Source organism: Equus przewalskii, chromosome 7 (assembly GCF_037783145.1).
Source record: "Equus przewalskii isolate Varuska chromosome 7, EquPr2, whole genome shotgun sequence".
Classification (NCBI taxonomy): Eukaryota; Metazoa; Chordata; class Mammalia; order Perissodactyla; family Equidae; genus Equus; species Equus przewalskii.
Window position 1 is genome coordinate 86,337,571 of NC_091837.1, and position 18,374 is coordinate 86,355,944.

Here is an 18,374-nt window from a genome sequence, read left to right on the forward strand (position 1 = left end):
TCCTTCAAGTTCATTTGAAAGTTCATTTATTTTTTATTGTAAGTTTTATGAAAGCTTGGCACAGATTTAGAAAATATCAAAAGGTCTAAACACGTCCACCAGTATTTTGGTACTATTTTTGTTTTTTCTTTATATGTAATTTTATATAAGAAATGTCATGCATTACTTAGAATTTTGTGAGAATTTTTTTCTCAACCCAAGTAACAAAATAGTGTTATGAACTCTAAATAAGCATTTTAATGTCTACAGAACGTTCTATTAGAGCGATGGGTTATAATTAAACTTAGTACTTTTAGTAACCATTCAGGTCAGTTTGACTTTTTCATGATTGTAATGAAAAATATTTGTACAAAAAGAGTTTTTATGTGTTTCTGCTATTATTTTAAAGATACTTCAATACATGATAAATGAAAAAACCTGAATGTTAAGACTTTTGGTATGCTTTTCCAAAATACATTACAAAATTTATTCCAATTACTCCAATTTTGAATATAGTAAATATCTTTTACTTATTTTAAGTATTGTAATCTATTCAAACTCTACTGTTTTTCATATAGTTGGACCAAAATATTCCTTAAATATCTAGTAATACCTGTCTGTGATTGATTAAGCTTCCCAAGTAGTTATCATGTATCTCATATTGGTATTCATATATTAAAATCTAATATGTTAGAGTAGAAACTGGAAATTTGTAAATTGAAGAGAAAAATTTGAAAGATGACATTTCTCATTCAAAATTAAATCATTTAGGAACTGTCCTTGGAACTGGCACTGTAATGCCAAATAAGTGAGTTTTTTCCAAGTAGATATTTAGGGAAAAAGATGAAAATGTGAAATTATCTGAGGTTCCAGAATAATATTAGTTAAACATTATTATTAGCTTTCTTAATGTAATTTTTATTTTGATCATATAGAATAGAATTTAAATCTTTCTGAAAATTAATCTTTAATGAGGCATGAATGCTAAACATTCTGATTCCTCCTCGAATAATGAAAATATGCAAGACTGTATCCAAAGAAGCAAAAAGTAATCTGTATACTTAGCCTCCTGGAATTTTATAAGACCTTTTAAACAATGGATAGGATATGATTGTATTCTAATAAATACTTTTATAATAGTTATCCAAAAGTAGACAACAGTCTTTGTCCATTAACTTCAGGTCATATATAATGATTAAATGCAACATAAGCCTAATATTAACAAATACATGTTATACTGTAGTAAAAAATGCAGAAAAAATGTGAACTGGAGAAGTGGAGATTTGTATATTTCTAATTCAACATTTATCTTTATAAAGTGGAAACTAAGAAAAGTAGGCTCTAAAAAAGACCTGTACAAGTTTGATAAGGGAGAGCTTTTATGGTAAGAAAGTAAACTTGGATTATGTATACAACGGTAATTCTATTAGGTGTATGTGACTTGAGAATTGTGGATGTCTACAAAATGTGGGTATTACCAAAAAATCTGAATATTTGAAACTCAGAAATAAAATTAATAATATTGGGGTGTTCATTTAATATACTTTAATAAAATGTTCATTACATGGGCACAAATAATTGGTGAAAAGGGTTTATAGGATGGTATTCCTCCATGACGGCATGAAGAAAAATATCTTTTTTTCTCCCTGGAAAATAATGTCACCAACTTAACTCACTATAATTCTTTGCCATATTTAAAGTGATTTAACTTGGATCACACTGGCCTAGGGATGAGAGAATTGGGACCAGGTTTCATCCTGAGTAGTAGTTTGCCTTTCTACATAATAAGGAAGATTTGATTATCCTTACAGTTTTATTAAAAACTAAAATTATTAATTTTATTTTACTATAGTGCCATAGGGCAGCAATCTTCTTGGAGAAGCAAAATTTTTGTCTTGAAGCTGCATATGCATGGAGATTTCTGTAAGATTTTAAAATATTCACTTGGAGGGATATAGTTGCTAGAAATTAGTGTCAGGACGAGAGGACAGTAAAACTATATAAACCTTCCCCACGGAACTTCCACTCAGGCTAAGAAGAAGACAGTTTGGCAACTTAAATAAAACACTTTAGAAATATTTACTGGTCAAATTGGAGGAACACAATTAACAATATTTGAGGAAGATATTTTTTCCCAAGAAGGGCCGTTCAAAACCAAGACCTCAGCTTGTTCACACTGTGCTGGGGTCCATTGTTTAAACTTGCATTTCCAGAAACTTGATAGGTCTATAACCAGCAGTGGAGGGAGTGTCCTGCAGACCGGTTCGCGCTACTCCAACTCACAAGGCTTGCACAGTCCAACTTGCTAATATAGAGAGAAAATATCATTTCAACAAGCTTAGATCCTCATGTGTGCTGCACTTTTTGAAAACTTGTAACTTCTGCTTCTACCGTTTCTGTTACATTCCAGTCGTCACCTCAGGTTAAGTTAAATGTTGTTTTCTCGACTTTTGCTTTGCTGAATAGTCTGCCTTTAAATTGACTTCCACATTTTAGGTGCAGGTGCTCATTTTACTGCATTAACATTCCGAATCGTGACGATGCCATCACTGTGTAGCCAAGCATTGCTCACAATTGCAGTCCTCAGAATTACCCTAGACTTCAATCCTAATTAGCTTTCTAATAAAACAAGTTTAAATTAGTTCCAATATATTGGATACTTACTACATACCCAGTACCGCACAATGTGCTCTCTATGTGTTATCTTACTTCATATTCTCAACTAGCCTGTAAAATAAGTGCTAGCATTACACCCGTTTTAAAGATTAGGAATTTGAGACTCACTGTGGATAAGAAACTTGCTGTAAGACACGAATCAGAAAACTGTAATACGAACTCTAATTGTTTGATTTCAAAGCTTAAAGTCACATTTCAAAATAAAATAGAATTTATTTTAAAATAATTATGTCGGTCAGGAACAAAAAGGAAAATACAGATTAATTTTTAGGAATGCAAAGAGTGTTCAGTGAGATATGTTTTGTGAAATAATAGTTCAATTAATAAGACAATTTAACTACTATACATAAACAACAAAATTTAGAAAATTTAAATATCCCTTTTAATGTCATAAATATAAAATTACTAGAAATAAATCTAATAAAATGTTATACAAAACTTCTAGTGAATACATTATAATGATTGAGAGACTTTAAGGATGACCTAAAAATATTTAAAATACATCATGTTCATGGACAAAACATTAAATATTGAAACGATGTCAAATATACTTAAATTATTCTATGGAATTAATAATGAAATTCCAGGCTAAATACAAATAGAGTTCTTCATGAAATTTACTATGCTGTTTCTAAATTACGAAAAGTCTAGAATATCCTTGATGCTTCTGAGGAAAACGAGCTGGGGGAAGGGAGCTTGCCCTGTTGCATATCAGGATTTATGAAGAAGGCTGTAGTAGTTCACGCTGTGGAGGACCAAATAAATTACACCCCAAAATAGGACCTACGATCAGACTTTATAAAAGAAACTTTATGCATAGAATATATAGAATTTTGATATATGACAGATTTGATATGTCAGATCAATAGGGAAAAGTTTATTCAATATTTACACCTATTAAAAGGTATTTCTATAGAGAAAAAATAAAATTGGATATCTACCTCACATTATTTATAAAAATTAACTCCAGCTTGATCAAAGACTTAAATGAACGATGCAAAACTTTAACAAATTTTAGTTGAAAATATAGATTAATATTTCCCTAAACTTTGATTAAGGATGTATTTTTTCAGCATTATTAATACACCCCAATTGTAAGAGAAAATATTGATAAATTTTACTTAATAAAATGACTGTTATTCATCTAAAGATATCTTAAATAAAATAGAAAAATAAGTTATCAACTTAATACATATTTACCAAAGATACTGGGAACACATAATTGGCAAATGATTAATATCAAGTTTATAACATAAATGTACAGATGAAAAGAAAAGGAAAGGCTCCAAATAAAATAATGAGATCTGAAAATGCACAAAAGAACAAAAACATTAAGCTAATAAAAATATAAACAGACACTGAACATTATTAATCAGGGATTGGCGTGTTTTACTATCTCACAGCATCAAGTGTCAGCGGAGATGCGCTCAAACAAGATCCCTTCTAATCACCTTTGGGAAGTAAATTAGTAAACGATTTTGGGAGACATTTTGGCATTATTTTGTAAAATAAAACATTAGAAAAGTATGGCAATTCTCCTCCTAGGTATATCTCAAGAGAAAACTTTGCACATATGCATCGGAAAGCACATGTAAGAATGTTCAGAGCAGCACAAGGCTGCAAACAATCTAATACTCATGGACAGGAGGGTGATGTAATTCACGGCATATTCATGCAATGCTATAACAAAACGCAGAACACATAGGCTAGAGTGAGACACTGTTATGGATGAATCTTAGCAATTCAAATAGAAAAGCAAGCATCAGAAGATTATATACAGCACAATACCCATTTTTTTTAAAGTTTGAGTTAAAAACAACTAAAAAGAAACACCACATTTTAAAGAATATTTATATTTATATCAATATATATACACTTAGCATATGTACATGCATATATGTATATATACACATAGGCTATGTTTAAATATATAAATATATACATATATATATATGCTAAAATTATGTATTTTCCAATCATGGGAATAATAAACACAAGTTCCAGTACAGTCACTTACATAGGAAGAGGAGGCAAGGGTAGGAATGGGAGAAGAATGCCAAGCTAGAAAAGATTTTGTCAAATGTTGTAGAGTCCACGTAGATGTTTGTTTTATTATTGAATATATGCATTGATTCTACTATTGAAAAGTCCCATATACTCATGCGTATATACGGAAGAAACTCATGCTTGAACTACTGATAAGAATGTCATGCAAAAAAGAAAGCTTGTTTCTAAAAACAGTCCCTCATTTCAATCATTTTAACTCAAGCATTTTGTTTTTTGCAGCTTGATAATTTCCTGAATCAGATCCGTAAGCTCCAGAGATCTCTGGATGAACAGAAAGAAGCAAATGAAAACTTGGAGATTAAACTCAGGCACTTACAAGACCGGTAATTATTTTACAAAATACATTGAATTCAACATTAAGACCTTAGATAAGAAAATCTTGATATCCAATTTTTTTCACGTTTTCTTAAATGTCAGTAAGATTATTTTCATTAACTAGAAATATTAATGAAAGAAACTTATAGACACTCAATACTTGAATTGTTGGATTTCTTAACTTATTTTTTTTTTTTGCCTAATGGATGTTGCATGTTATGGTAAAGACAATTTAAATATTATTTAAAACTTTAATTCTGAAATGTGTTAAATTTCTGAAAAGCAAACGGAATTTTCAGAATACATTTCATGTAAAGCTGAATGAGAATAAATGCAAAATAAAATCAGTTGTAAGCCACACAATGTGCTGGGTGGTTGCTAAGAGAACCATTGTATTCGAGTAAAAGTAACTATTTGTTTAAGTAATTGATAGACCTGTGCCCGTGTGTTTTTTGTCTATGTGGTAGCGGTGGTATGTTGTGTGAAAAATGTTTTCATCCGAGAGTGGTAACAATAAACTTGGCATAATTCTTGATACAAGGCAAAAATTGGGCAGAGGCGTCAAACAATATGATCTGTATTATAAAGAGACTGAAGGGGCAAGGTAAGATTTGTAAGATTTGCATTATTCTAGGTTCTTCACATATGTTAACTCAAATAACCTTCATAAGACTTATGTGATAGGACCTATTGTTATCTTCATAAACCAAATGAGGAAATTGAGGTTCAGTAGGTTAAGTGGACAGGGTTGTAGGATTTGGTTTGTACAGGTAATGGGTTAAGACTTAACCGCCTCACTGATTTCCCTACTAAATATTGGGAACAAAAATGTTGTTTCAGTTATATCTTGCTGTGTAGCAAATTATGCCAAAACTTAGCAGCTGAAACAATGATTTCTTACCCTTCGAGATTCAGTGAGTTGGCTATGTTGAAAGGGTGGTCCTTCCGTTCTGTGATATTGGCTGGTGTCACTCTTGAGGTTGCATTCAGCTGGGAATTCACCTGGGGCTGGAATGTGTAAGATGGTTTCATTCTGATGTCTGAATGGGCCAGAATGACTGCATCCTGGGCCTTCCGCTCCATGAACTTCCTTTCTCCTCAATCTGTAATACAGCCTAGGCTTCTTAAAGGCCAGCTGGTTCCCAAGAGGGTAAAATGGATTTCAGCTTTACCTTCTTGATGCCTACTTGCCCTCTTGGTCATCCTTTCTTCAAAAGAAATGGTCATGGTCGTGTTGGCTGTCAATGAGCTTTCTTCTCCCATATCCTAGACATAGAATGATGGGGAGGCAGAGGTCTCTTTCATTTTCAACTCTGCTTATTTTAGTTCAACCTGGTGGTGAATTTCCTGGTAGAACTTTCTTTAAACCTTTCACAGTTGTATGAATCTTATCAGAACTTACTACATCTATGTCCCACAAACCACATCTATATTCCTTTTGAGATGGAGCTCTCCTTTGTGCTTGTCAGGTTGTCATGCACAATACTCAGGATTTTTACATTCTTGGTCCACTTTTAAACTTCCATTAAACCCTGTCTTAAGTCTTTCTTAGTTGTTAAAAAAAGGTTTTATGGCCAATTTGATTTTATCTTTGCCTGGGCACAATTTCTCACTTCAAGACTGCCTTCTCTATTTCCTCTAAAATCTACTTGAAAATTGAATAGTTAACTTTTTCGCTTATTACACTTATTTTTCTCTTACAATCGCTTATCACACATGGCTCACAGGTGACACACTGCTGATTGTTGACCCAGTTCATAACACGAGTTTCCCTTTTTCCAGCCTCCAATACTATCTTGTCACTGTCCCTGCAGCCAACACGAACCGTCTCTTCACTGCCCTTCCAGCATCTACTTGTCCGCAGCCTCTAAACTGATGCCACTTATTTTAGGTTTTTGTTATAGCGACACCTCACTTCCAGGTACCAAGATATGTTCAAGATATCTGTTGCTGAAAAATGAATTACCCAAATATCTAACTGCCTAGAACACTTGTAAATTGTGTATCACAGTTCTGTGGGTTTTCTGGGTTCACTGGGCTGGTTTTTCTGCTTTAAATGGAGGTGGCTGCAGTTACTCCTGCAGCTGTGTTCCACAGAGAGCTCTCACTGGGGCCAGAATGTGCAAGATGAGCCCACCCACATATGTGACACCTCAGCTGGAGTGAGGAATGACAGTTATTGGCTGGGCCACTCCCTTGTTCCAAGTATTCACTCAATACTCAGTAGTCAAGCTTGAGTTTCTTCATGTGGATGTTGGCTTCCAAGAGGATTTCTGGGGAGTCACACATTGCCCCTTCCTCCAGATTCTACTGGTCGTAGTAGGTCACAAGGCCATCCCAGAGGATGTGGATTCATTCAAGAGGAGAAAAAATTGACCCATGGCTTTATGGAAAGAGCCATATGCTCTATAGGGACATCCTAGATATTGCTGCCATCTGTCTTTGCAGACAATTCACCACAAATACAATATCTTTTGATTAGCCTTTATGCATGCCCTATGCCTCCAGTTAAATCAGAAGATAGGCTTTGCTATTTGTTATCTCTCTGACCTTGAGCATGTTACTTACAAAAGAACTATGTAATACTCCCTCAAAGACTGAGTGAAATAATGTATGAGAAACACCTGCCACAGCACCTGACATTAATAAATAGTCAACAAACACTATCTCCCTCTACTTTTTAAGAGAGAATTTCCTTCAGAGCAAATAGATTTAGAAAGTAAATTTTCTATGCAAAAAGGAAAATGTGCTTTTTAAGAAATCTTGGAAATGCCTTACAGAAAATTTTAAAATTGTAATGATGCTTGCCCTTGACTTCAATTACTTAAACCTGTATCCTTTTATTGGGTATGCGTTCTTACCTCTTTTGAAATCTCTTTATAAAGTTATTCACACTTCTACTAAAAAGCATTTTATAATAATAATCCTGATATCACACACCTGAAACTCTTGTTTATTAGACTAAAAAAAAGTCAGAGACAGAATATTGTGATATAAAAATATATGCATTAACCAGTAAAGTAAATGTCTGAATTTTTCTCTTTAAATGTTATTAGCTATCATTTTAAGGAAAATGTTTAGAATTATAAATACTAGAGAACTCTCAGAATAAAAGGAAATTGAAATCTAAATATTTTACTTAAAATAGAATTAATATTCATAACCATATTAAAGAAGAAATCCCAATATTGTTTTAAATATACCACTTTGCATTATTTTTGGTAGATCAACCAACTTGAAATATAAACATTTTAAAATACAACAGTAGTAACTTAAGCATAGTTTATATTGAACAACCTAAAGAAAAAGATGTCACAATAGAGAAAATTTAATATTTTATTGCAAAGTGTCAGAGATTTATGTAAAATGTGAAGCAATGCATACGGAAAATAATTTGCCTTTATTTATCCTCATATTTCCAAAAATGCCTATCTTATGACATTGCTTTTATAGAGTTTAATAAAAATATGTGAAAGAAAAGAGCTGATTGAAAGACAGTTGATTTTGAAACAGACTTTTGAAATACAGTATTCTCTCCATAACCCAAGTGGAGCTGTTACACAGACTTTAAAGATTAGTGTAGAGCTAACACATATATTGTGCACGTTTTCCTCCAAAATGCAAAGGCCTTTTGTGTCCTGAGCTGGTCTGGCCCTAGCTTATTCTTAGGAAGAAAAATGTAGGCTGTGAGCAGTCTGGGAAATGAACTAACCCCCAAGCATTCTTGCCTCGGTAGCACGCGGCTCTCCTCACTGTGGCCGAACTTTGGGTGCGTCACACCAGACGAGTGGGAAGCATGAGAACAGTTATTTCTAATTTTAATCTTATTGACACGATCCACTTCTAAAGAACACATGATATTTTTCTTCCCATTAGATATTGTTGTGAATATAGTAATATTTTCTGAAATCACCTCCAAAAATCTGGTTTCTATATCTTCAAATGAAGGCTAAATTTTATATTCGTTGTGGGGCATAACTAATGAAGGAACATTTCAAATTTTCTACTCTCATTGAAGATGATTCTGCTGATTAGAAGAGAGTAGTCTTTAGAAATGTGTTCAGTACATCTTTATCCACTATATTCACCAAAAAAATCTAATAAACAATAAAGAGACATATTCAAAAGCAAACTCTACCAGACCAACATAATTATTTTCTTCAATAACAGCTTGGCAAGTTTAACTAGGAAAACAGTTTCTATATTGAATGTAATAATGCTCTTATTTGGACCTCCAAAGTACAATTCACAAGAGGAACGCATCTCTTATTTGAATGTATTCTGTTGGGAAAAAATGCTCCTGAGTTCATCTTGAACCAAATTCTGGGGGTCAGGTACCATCTATGGCAACAAGTAATGCGAAAGAGATTTGTCCTAAATAAGCTATTCAATAGCCACATTGATGACTTGGATAAAGAAATAGCACTTATATAATTCTATATTATTTTGTGTTAGAAGAGAAGTAGAAACAAAAAATGGTCCTAATGGAAGAGAATGTAATTTATTAGGAAAAATTTTACGGAATAACTCACATAATAAAACATAGTGAAATAAGAAAGGACTGCTGAAGCACAAATGTGATATTAACAGTGGATCTCATTTTTCTCCCCATGTGACAGGCACTATTCTACCTGCGTTATGAGGTAGAAATTGGCATCTCCGTCTTACAAGTGAGAAACAGTGGCTTTGATGAGTACATGATTTGCTCACATGTTGTATGCATGTGTGTGGATTGGAAAGAACCTCTGCTTCCTTGACCTGTCAGCATTGTAGAGGAGAGGGTTGGGAAACCATCAGTCATGCATAAGTCATTTGAGCAAATCACTTGATCTTTTGAAGTCTCTGTTTTCTGACATGTAAAATGGAGATAACAATACCTGTTTAATCATGAGCTTGCAGCCATAATTAACTGTATGCTAACTGGGCCATTTTGAAGAAGGCCAACGTGTTTAATGATTATTTTATGAGGCTTAAATTAAGGGTAGATTAAATAAAGATGAGAAATACACCAATAAAATGTTTTTCATTGGCCAGCATTTCACTAATAATTTTTTTTATTTATTCATTTAATACGTATTTCTTTACTACTTAAAATTGACCACACTTTTCACTTCTGGCCACCAAAAATGAAAACAGGATCTCAAGAAGAATGACAATGATAAATAGGTTTGAGAATATTTTCCATAAAGGGATATTAGAAAGAATTAAGGTTCTGCTAAAAGGAACAACTTTAACAGTTGCTCCAATTTGACTATCATCAAACAAATCAAATTTCGTTCAGAGAAAGACCCTGGGTAGACGTCTGTAGCAAGAGATGACGAAGTAGAAGAATGTGAACTTAAAACTGAAAAAGTAAAATATTTCATTTTAACTTTAAGCTATAACTTGGGATAAAGAGTGAGAAAATAATATTCATATTTATAAATTGTAATTTTGTGAATGAATATATTACTATACTCTTAGACCTTTTATTTGTTCAGTTACATGAAATCAGATTTGATCAGTTCTCTTTAACTTGCTTTTAGGTCTATTACATGTTTACTCTCTGTGAATGATTGGGTAATAGCTCAGAGAATATTATGGCTCAATGGAGATACAGGTTTTTTACATAAATCCTGAATTGACTTAATTTCCCTAGGTATGAAATATATTTTGGGCCAAATTCTTTCATGTTAAATGTGATATTCAAGAAATGATTTCTTTAGTTGAACTGGTGAGTTAGTCGCACTGTTGAGAACTTAGTACTTTGATGCCATATTTTAATAGTGATTCCGGAGGTGGTATGATGAAGCTAATGTTTCCAGAATCTGACTCATTATTTAGAAAAGGGAAAAAATAATGTTTACTTGGAGGCTACAAAATACTCACGTACACACACCACAACCCCCCTCTTTTGAGCCTAGATATTACACAGATATTACTAACGAAAGATGAGATAATTTCTGAAAATGTGAGCAGACAATACTTATTTCAAATCAAGGGTAGGAATGAGAATCATTTCAGGGGACTCCAATAACTTAGTAATTCTAATTATAAGCTGGTGCTTTATCTCAGTAACATCATCAAAAGCTCAGTAGTTATTACCAATATTTGAAAACTAGGAGAGAGGTTAACAAAGGTCTTGACTAATTCCTAGGTAACTTGGTAAATGTCTTGACTAATGCCAAGGTAACTTGGTATTTTTTATTTCAGAAATTCATCAGAGCATTAAAAAATGAAGTGTAAAGTATCCTTTAACAACAGGAATTTCAGAATTGAAAAGCACCAATGCTTTCCTACTAGTATGCATTTCCTGTTGTCAGAATTCACAGAGCATAGGATTGTTCTTAGCACAACTCATGCTTGGATATCAATGACTATGACATGACAATTTAGCAATGCTGTCAAATGCCCCAGTCTCAGAGATTGGATGAGGTCTAGAGAGAAAGTATGAATAATACTCATTTCAGTAAGATTTTATTATTCTACCAACACTTAATCAATATGAGGAACTTTTATAGTAGTGCATTAAGAACTATAATAAAGCCTTTAATTTAAGGAAGAACTACTAATTCCTCTCGTATGAAATTCCCTTTAAGTTTTAAAAATTCAAGCTTTTATGATAACTACGAAAAGTAGAAAAGGAAGTATATAATATCTGTTAATTTGACTAAATTCTATCTGGGGATGACAATGGCTTTTGTGATATCTAAGACATCTAGAAAAATGGTGTCTAAAACATTAAAAAATAAATTTTTATAATTTTCCCTCATTACAACATAATGGAGTTAAGATTTTGAACACAGTGCATGAGTCCATTAGACTTCTACCTAGGTTTATTTAAATTAGTAATGTTAAAAAGCAAATCTGTAAAAGTATAGAGTTAGATAAAAATTTTTTTAAACCATCAATACTAAATCATACAAAATTAAACTACAAGTAAATTAATGAGATAACATTAAAAAACAAAAGTAGGGGCTGGCCTGGTGGTGTAGCAGGTAAGTTCGCATGTTCCACTTCAGTGGCCCAGAATTCGCTGGTTCGGATCCCAGTTGCAGACCTACACACTGCTTGTCAAGCCATGCTGTGGCAGGCGTCCCACATACAAAGCAGAGGAAGATGGGCACAGATGTTAGCTCAGGGCTAATCGTCCTCAAAAGCAAAAAACAAACAAACAAAAGTAAACTGTGCCAATAATATAATATGAGATTCTTGTCATTTTGGGGATGGTCTTTTTAAGCAAACACAAATCTCAGGAGCTATAAATTACAACATCCTTAATTTTATGAAAGGGTAAAGTATATTTCATTTTAATCAAAGACTCATTCCCCAAGGGAACTGCTTTTAAATATGTTAAATGCTTTCCTGCCATATATGCTCAAGTTTCTGTATTATATACTTTTCCTACTATTCTTTTTATATTATCCTTTAAGAACGCTTCATAGTAAATGGAGATTTAACTCTTACAACACCGCAAGCTCCGCCACTCTTCTATCTCATCGTGCCAGCACAGTCAGTTGATGCCAAATTTGGGGTCAAATAAAGGTAAATTTTCATGAGAATATTAAGATTATTTATGGCAAACCCTAGCGCTATAATTAAATGTTCTGTCCGGCACCTGTTTCTTTTTTAAAAAACTTTATCATCGCCTATTTTTATTTCCTTGTATAATTTTCTATGTATCCATCTTTGATTTTTTTTCCTTCAGACTACTTTTATTACTCTATGAATTAATTCCAAATGAACAATGATATGTAGTGTTGACCTGGGGAGACCATTGTCTCTTAGCAGTTCCCGTCAATTAAATTTTAAATTATAATGTGATTTGACTATTTTTTTAGTTACAAAATTTCATTTTTATACTCTGATTTCATCCTCATAGGATTATTCTGTCTACTGATCAAAGTACTCATTTGGATCATCATTTGGATACGATTTTTTTGTCCCCTCAGTAGCTGTTTATTTGAGGATATCAGAGTTTCTTAGCTGTAGCAAACCAGATGGTCGTGAAATGCCTAACAGTGTGTTATGGTGGAGATACAGGAAAACTCTTACACGAGTGAATCGTAGGGAGAAAGCTCTTTGCTCTCAGGCGCCTATACACTCACGTTGTGTCCCCCTCCCAACCATGGACACTTTGAGACAGGCAACAACATCGACATCCCCCTTCAATTCGCTAGACCCTCAGGATTAGAAGGGCCTTTCATGAACAAAAGCCACAGTGAGGTACACACAGTTTCTACTAAGGGATTCATAGGTGGCTGAGCTGAGACCTGCTGCAGGGAACCAAAATCCCAGAAGGGAGGCCAGTCTGCGTCTTTTCCCTTCTGCATCCACCCAGTTCCATCAGCCACGTGGTCCCACACTGGTTTTCACGCACATGATTATGGTGGAAATCAAAACATAAGAAGCACCCTCTAGGAGCGCCACATTTGTGCCCACAATGTTGTACCATTACAGAGAGAGGGGAGGGTTCTGGGGGAGAGCAGATGTGGGGCAGGTACGAGGAGCAGCACAGGCTCTGTGCTCCAATTACCACCTTCCACTGCTCCAATTCACTTCTGTGCCTCTTTTATACAGAATAGAAATGGATGTTACTTTAAGTCAATCTAAGAGTTTTATCTCTTATAAAATATTAACAAAAGTGTCATAAATAAAAAATTAGTATGCTTTCTTTTCTTCATTGCTTTGCATGCTTGATGTTGTCTATGACGCTGCCTTTTCCTGTAGGGACTACGCTGGGCAGGGCTGCTTTTGTGTTTTATCCTCTGCACTTGGTTTGGGAGCTCTGTATCTTGGTTTTGTTTCTACTAGGAGTCATTTAAGTTATTTTTAATATCTTGAATCTCTTAATTACATCTCTGTAATTAAGGTTAAGAATAAAGTTACATTTTAAATATCCCTCTATATAAAGAATGTTTATCTTAATATTTGCCTTTGTTCTTCCTGCCCTTCTAGAAATTATGTGAGTAAAAATATATAAACTGGAGATATAAATTCATAGTTTTATTAAATAAATTTTATTTGATCCTGACTTTCAGTTAGTACCTGTTATGCTTTAGATTTAAATCAATGATTAATCATTTTTTATGTTCATAAATAGTCAACCTGCACCACAATTTCCATATTCTTGAATCCCTAAATTTCTGTCACTTTTCAAGTGGTTAGTCTATTTTTGTGTGCATGGATGTGTGTGGGGGACAGTTCCCTGAGTAATTTTTTATCCTTTCTCTCCAGTTAAAATAAGTCATAACTTCTTATACATTTGCACTTCTAATAAGGATTCTACCCCCAATTCATATTTATTAACTTATTTAGTGGGGATTAAACCCAGATTAGTATTTTCTTTTGTAACCATACATATTTTTAAGATGGTTTTGGCATTTGCATTTTAAAAATAAAAACATATTTAAATATTCTAATTTGAACTCTTAATTAGTTTTAAAGCTTTATTGACATTTTGATCTAGCTTTTGCTATATTGACCTCTTTATTTTGGCTCCTCACTCAGTGATCTGATGTACATATTTCAGTAATTTTTTCCAAGAATGATAAGCAGGTGCAATTTCTTTTACATGTGAACAACAACTTGGATTGCATAGAATTCTAGTGCATTCTACTCTCTTGGTGTTACAGAAGAGATATCTGTCATCAGTTTAATTTTTGCCCCTTGAAATATGCTTTTTTTCTGTACAAAAGTACTAAAATTAGTCTTATTCTTTAACTTTGAATGTGAACAGCAATGTCCTAATGTAAATTTGTAGTTAATAACTTTAATTGTGAGTAGTACATTCAATCTGTGTGCTAAAGTCTTGACATTTCAGCTGAGGGAGATTTCAGATACAATGTTATTTCTTACATGTTTTCATTTTTCTGTTTCTTTCCACCACATAATCATCAATTATTTCTTCAGCAACGGCAATATATGTTTACCTTGACATTTTTTTTTTGCTATCTCAATTCTATTCTCTCTAAGCATTTTAAGTTCTTAGAGTTTTTTTTCCTCTGAATTCTGGGAGAGCTTTTCAAGTTTGTTAAATTTTCACTGCTGCTAGTACTCTGCATTCAAGACAATTTTAAAATCTGTTTTACGGGTTTCTTTTTATCTTTCTCTTATATGAGACAGCTCTTGTTTCATTTTAGTCATTAAGTAAACATAGCCTCTCCTTACACAGGCATGGCTCATGCCTCCGCCACAAAGCCATTTCATGCTACATCTTGTAGGAGATGCCTAACAGAATTAGACACACACGATTTCAAAATTTAAGTTTTCTTCAAATGTTTACTTTATTCTGACTTCTCACAATACTATTCCATTTCCTTTTCTGATACAACATTTTTCTTTTATCAAATGTCCTTGTTGTTCATTTTTTTCTGTTAACTGTTTTGTCAATTTCATTTTTCTTATATGAGGAGATATTTATTCAGGTCAAATTACCTACATTATAAAATCCTTTTTTAAAAATTTTGTAGCATTCATAATATGTGATCCTAATGGAATAGAGAAAACATGACTTGCTCAAACTTATAACAAAATGACAGTTACCTTGACAATTTAGACAGTGAGTCACAGGGACTAGGGATAAGAATAAAATTTGTTCCAGCTGTTGATTTTCAAGCACCGGGATCTATATAGCAATTTGGCAGCCCTACGGTAGTCATATTTGAAATGCTCTGACACCTTCCTATTAAAATGCCTATTAAACACTGCAAATGCTTAACCCACTTCAGCAGCACTGGAAAGTAGTGTGCTGTAATGTTTTGATATGGAGAAAGCACAAGGTTTCTGTCAGGAAGTGGCAGACCTGAGTGTCCAACTCAAGCATGACCTGGATCCTTGGTTTCCTTCTCTCTAGTTCCGTCCTACATACGTCCCTATTCTCTGTCCTACTTTTAATTTCTCCTCACCCTTTATTTCAGAAGAGCGTACCTCATTGTGTTTGGCAGTTCTTCTATCACCAAATGAATGGTTTCCAGTTCCCACCTTTGCTCTCTATCCTTTGCTGCCAAAGTAATTCTCTCCTCCTGTTCTGACAGGAACTCTTGGCAAGGAAGAAAAAGAACATGAACTACCTCAGGACACATGGCATAAATAGTTGACTTCAGATTCTCTGTGTTAAAAGTTTTCTACTTGGCTCTGATTGTGGTAGGCTTCGTACCACAATTTCTATACAATCGTATAATAATCTGAGTTCTGTCCTTTGAATCTTTTATGGCCATAAATGTGTAAATATTATGCAAAGACGTGTTTTTTCACTGGTTTACAGTCTAGAATTGTGCTGTGGTTGATATAGGTCAATAAAATGTTACTTGGGATTTAACACAATGCATTGCCAATTCAGAATAATTGCTAATAAAACAGTGTAATAAGTTATCTTAAAAACAAATAGAGAAAAATTGTTCAATGTACATAATAATCTCTTTGTAAGAGGACTTTTCCTGTGGCTTCTACGGTAGATTAGATCAGAAGATTTACATTACTAAAGAATGTTAAGAGTTTTCTGAAAAGTAGCTAACCAGAATAATATCCATTCTCTCTTCTACTCAGTTTCCAGCATTGAAAATTAAAGTTTCAAATAGCACTGTGCAACAGAAATAAAATGTGAGCCACATATGAGCCATGTTTCAAAGGAAAAAGAAGTTGATGAAATTAATGTATTAATATATCTTATTTAGCCTAACATATCCAACATATTACCATGATTAACATGCAATAAATATAAAAAATGATATAAACAAATAAATGGAAAGATATTCTGTGCTCACGATTGGAAGAATTAATACTGTTAAAATGTTCACACTACCCAAAGCAATCTGCAGATTCAATGCAATCCTTATCAAAATTCCAATGGCATTTTTCACAGAAATAGAAATAAACCCTAAAATTTGCATGGAACCACAAAAGACCCTAAATAGCCAAAGTAATCTTGAGAAAGAAGAACAAAGCTGGATCACAAATCACAATCCCTGATTTCAAATTACATTACAGAGCTATAGTGACCAAAACAGTGTGGTACTGGCATTAAAACAGATACAGATCAATGAAACAGAATAGAGAACCCAGAATAAGTACACATACATGGTCAATTATTTTATGACAGAGGAGCCAAGAATATACGGTGGGGAAAGGACAGTCTCTTCAATAAATAATGTTGGGAAAACTGGACAGCCACAGGCAAAAGAAGGAAATTGGACCACTGTCTCACACTATACACAAACATTAACTCAAAATAGATTAAAGACTTGAATGTAAGACCTGAACCCATAAAACTCCTAGAAGGAAACATAGGCAGTAAGCTCCTTGACATTGGCCTTGGTGATGATTTATTGGATCTGATACCAAAAGTGAAGGCAACCAAAGTAGTGGTTAAGTTCATGCACTCTGCTTTGGCAGCCCAGGTTCCTGAATTTGGATCCTGGGTGTGAACCCAAACTACTCATCATCCATGCTGTGCTGGCCACCTATATACAAAATAAAGGAAGACTGGAACAGATGTTAGCTCAGGGCTAATCTTTCTCTAGCAAAATAAAGAGCAAGACTGACAATAGATGTTAGCTCAGGGAGAATCTTCCTCATCAAAAAAAAAAGAGAGAGAGATACTGGTACCCCTATGTTTGTTGCAGCATTATTTACAGTAGCCAAGACATATAAGCAACCTTAGTGTCCATTGACAGATAGATGAATGAATGAAGGAAATATGGTATACATATACAGTGGAATATTATTTAGCCATGAAAAGAATGAAATCTTGCTATGTGTGACAACATGGATGGACCTAAAGGGCATGATGCTAAGTAAAATAAGTCAGAAAGATAAAGACAATTACTATATAATCTCACTTACATGTGGAATCCAAACAAGCAAGCTTGTAAATACAGAGAACAAATTAATGGTTGCCAGAGGCAAGGGGGAGGGGTGGGCAAAATGGGTGAAATGATTCAAAAGGTATAAACTTCCAGTTAAAAAGTAAATAAACCATGAGCATGTAATGACCAGCATGGTGACCATAGTTAACAATACTGTGTTGCATATTTGAAAGTTGTAAGAAAATAGATCTTAAAATTTCTCATCTCAAGAAAAAAATTTTGTAACTTACGTATGGTGATAGTTGTTAACTATATTTATTATGGTGATCATTTTGCAGTATGTACAAATATAGAATTATTACATTGTACACCTGAAACTAATATGTTATATGTCAATCATACCTCAACAACAAAAAAATTGACCATGTTTTTTGTATTTCTTTTACACTTAGAGCAGCACATCTCTATTTGTACTACCCACATTACTCTTGCTCAGTAGCCGTATGCGGGTAGCATCTACCATATTGGAAAGTGCAGAAATAAGATGTGAGA

At 33.6% G+C, this 18,374-nt stretch overlaps 1 protein-coding gene and 1 long non-coding RNA gene across 6 annotated transcripts in view; one reads left to right on the forward strand and one right to left on the reverse strand.

The window, feature by feature from the left end:
• LOC139084593 (uncharacterized) overlaps positions 1–6,093 on the reverse strand; it is a 42,616-nt gene extending 36,523 nt beyond the window's left edge. For both annotated transcript variants that reach the window (XR_011542097.1, XR_011542098.1), the window contains exon 1: positions 5,939–6,093. This is a non-coding gene — a long non-coding RNA (uncharacterized lncRNA). The remainder of the gene's footprint in view (positions 1–5,938) is intronic.
• CCDC102B (coiled-coil domain containing 102B) overlaps positions 1–18,374 on the forward strand; it is a 281,402-nt gene that overhangs the window by 245,623 nt on the left and 17,405 nt on the right. For all 4 annotated transcript variants that reach the window (XR_011542096.1, XR_011542095.1, XM_070627845.1 and 1 more), the window contains one exon: positions 4,942–5,045. Coding sequence is in view for 2 of the 4 variants with exons in the window: in XM_070627845.1 (XP_070483946.1) it covers positions 4,942–5,045 (104 nt within the window). In the remaining 2 variants the exon portion in view is untranslated. The remainder of the gene's footprint in view (positions 1–4,941; positions 5,046–18,374) is intronic.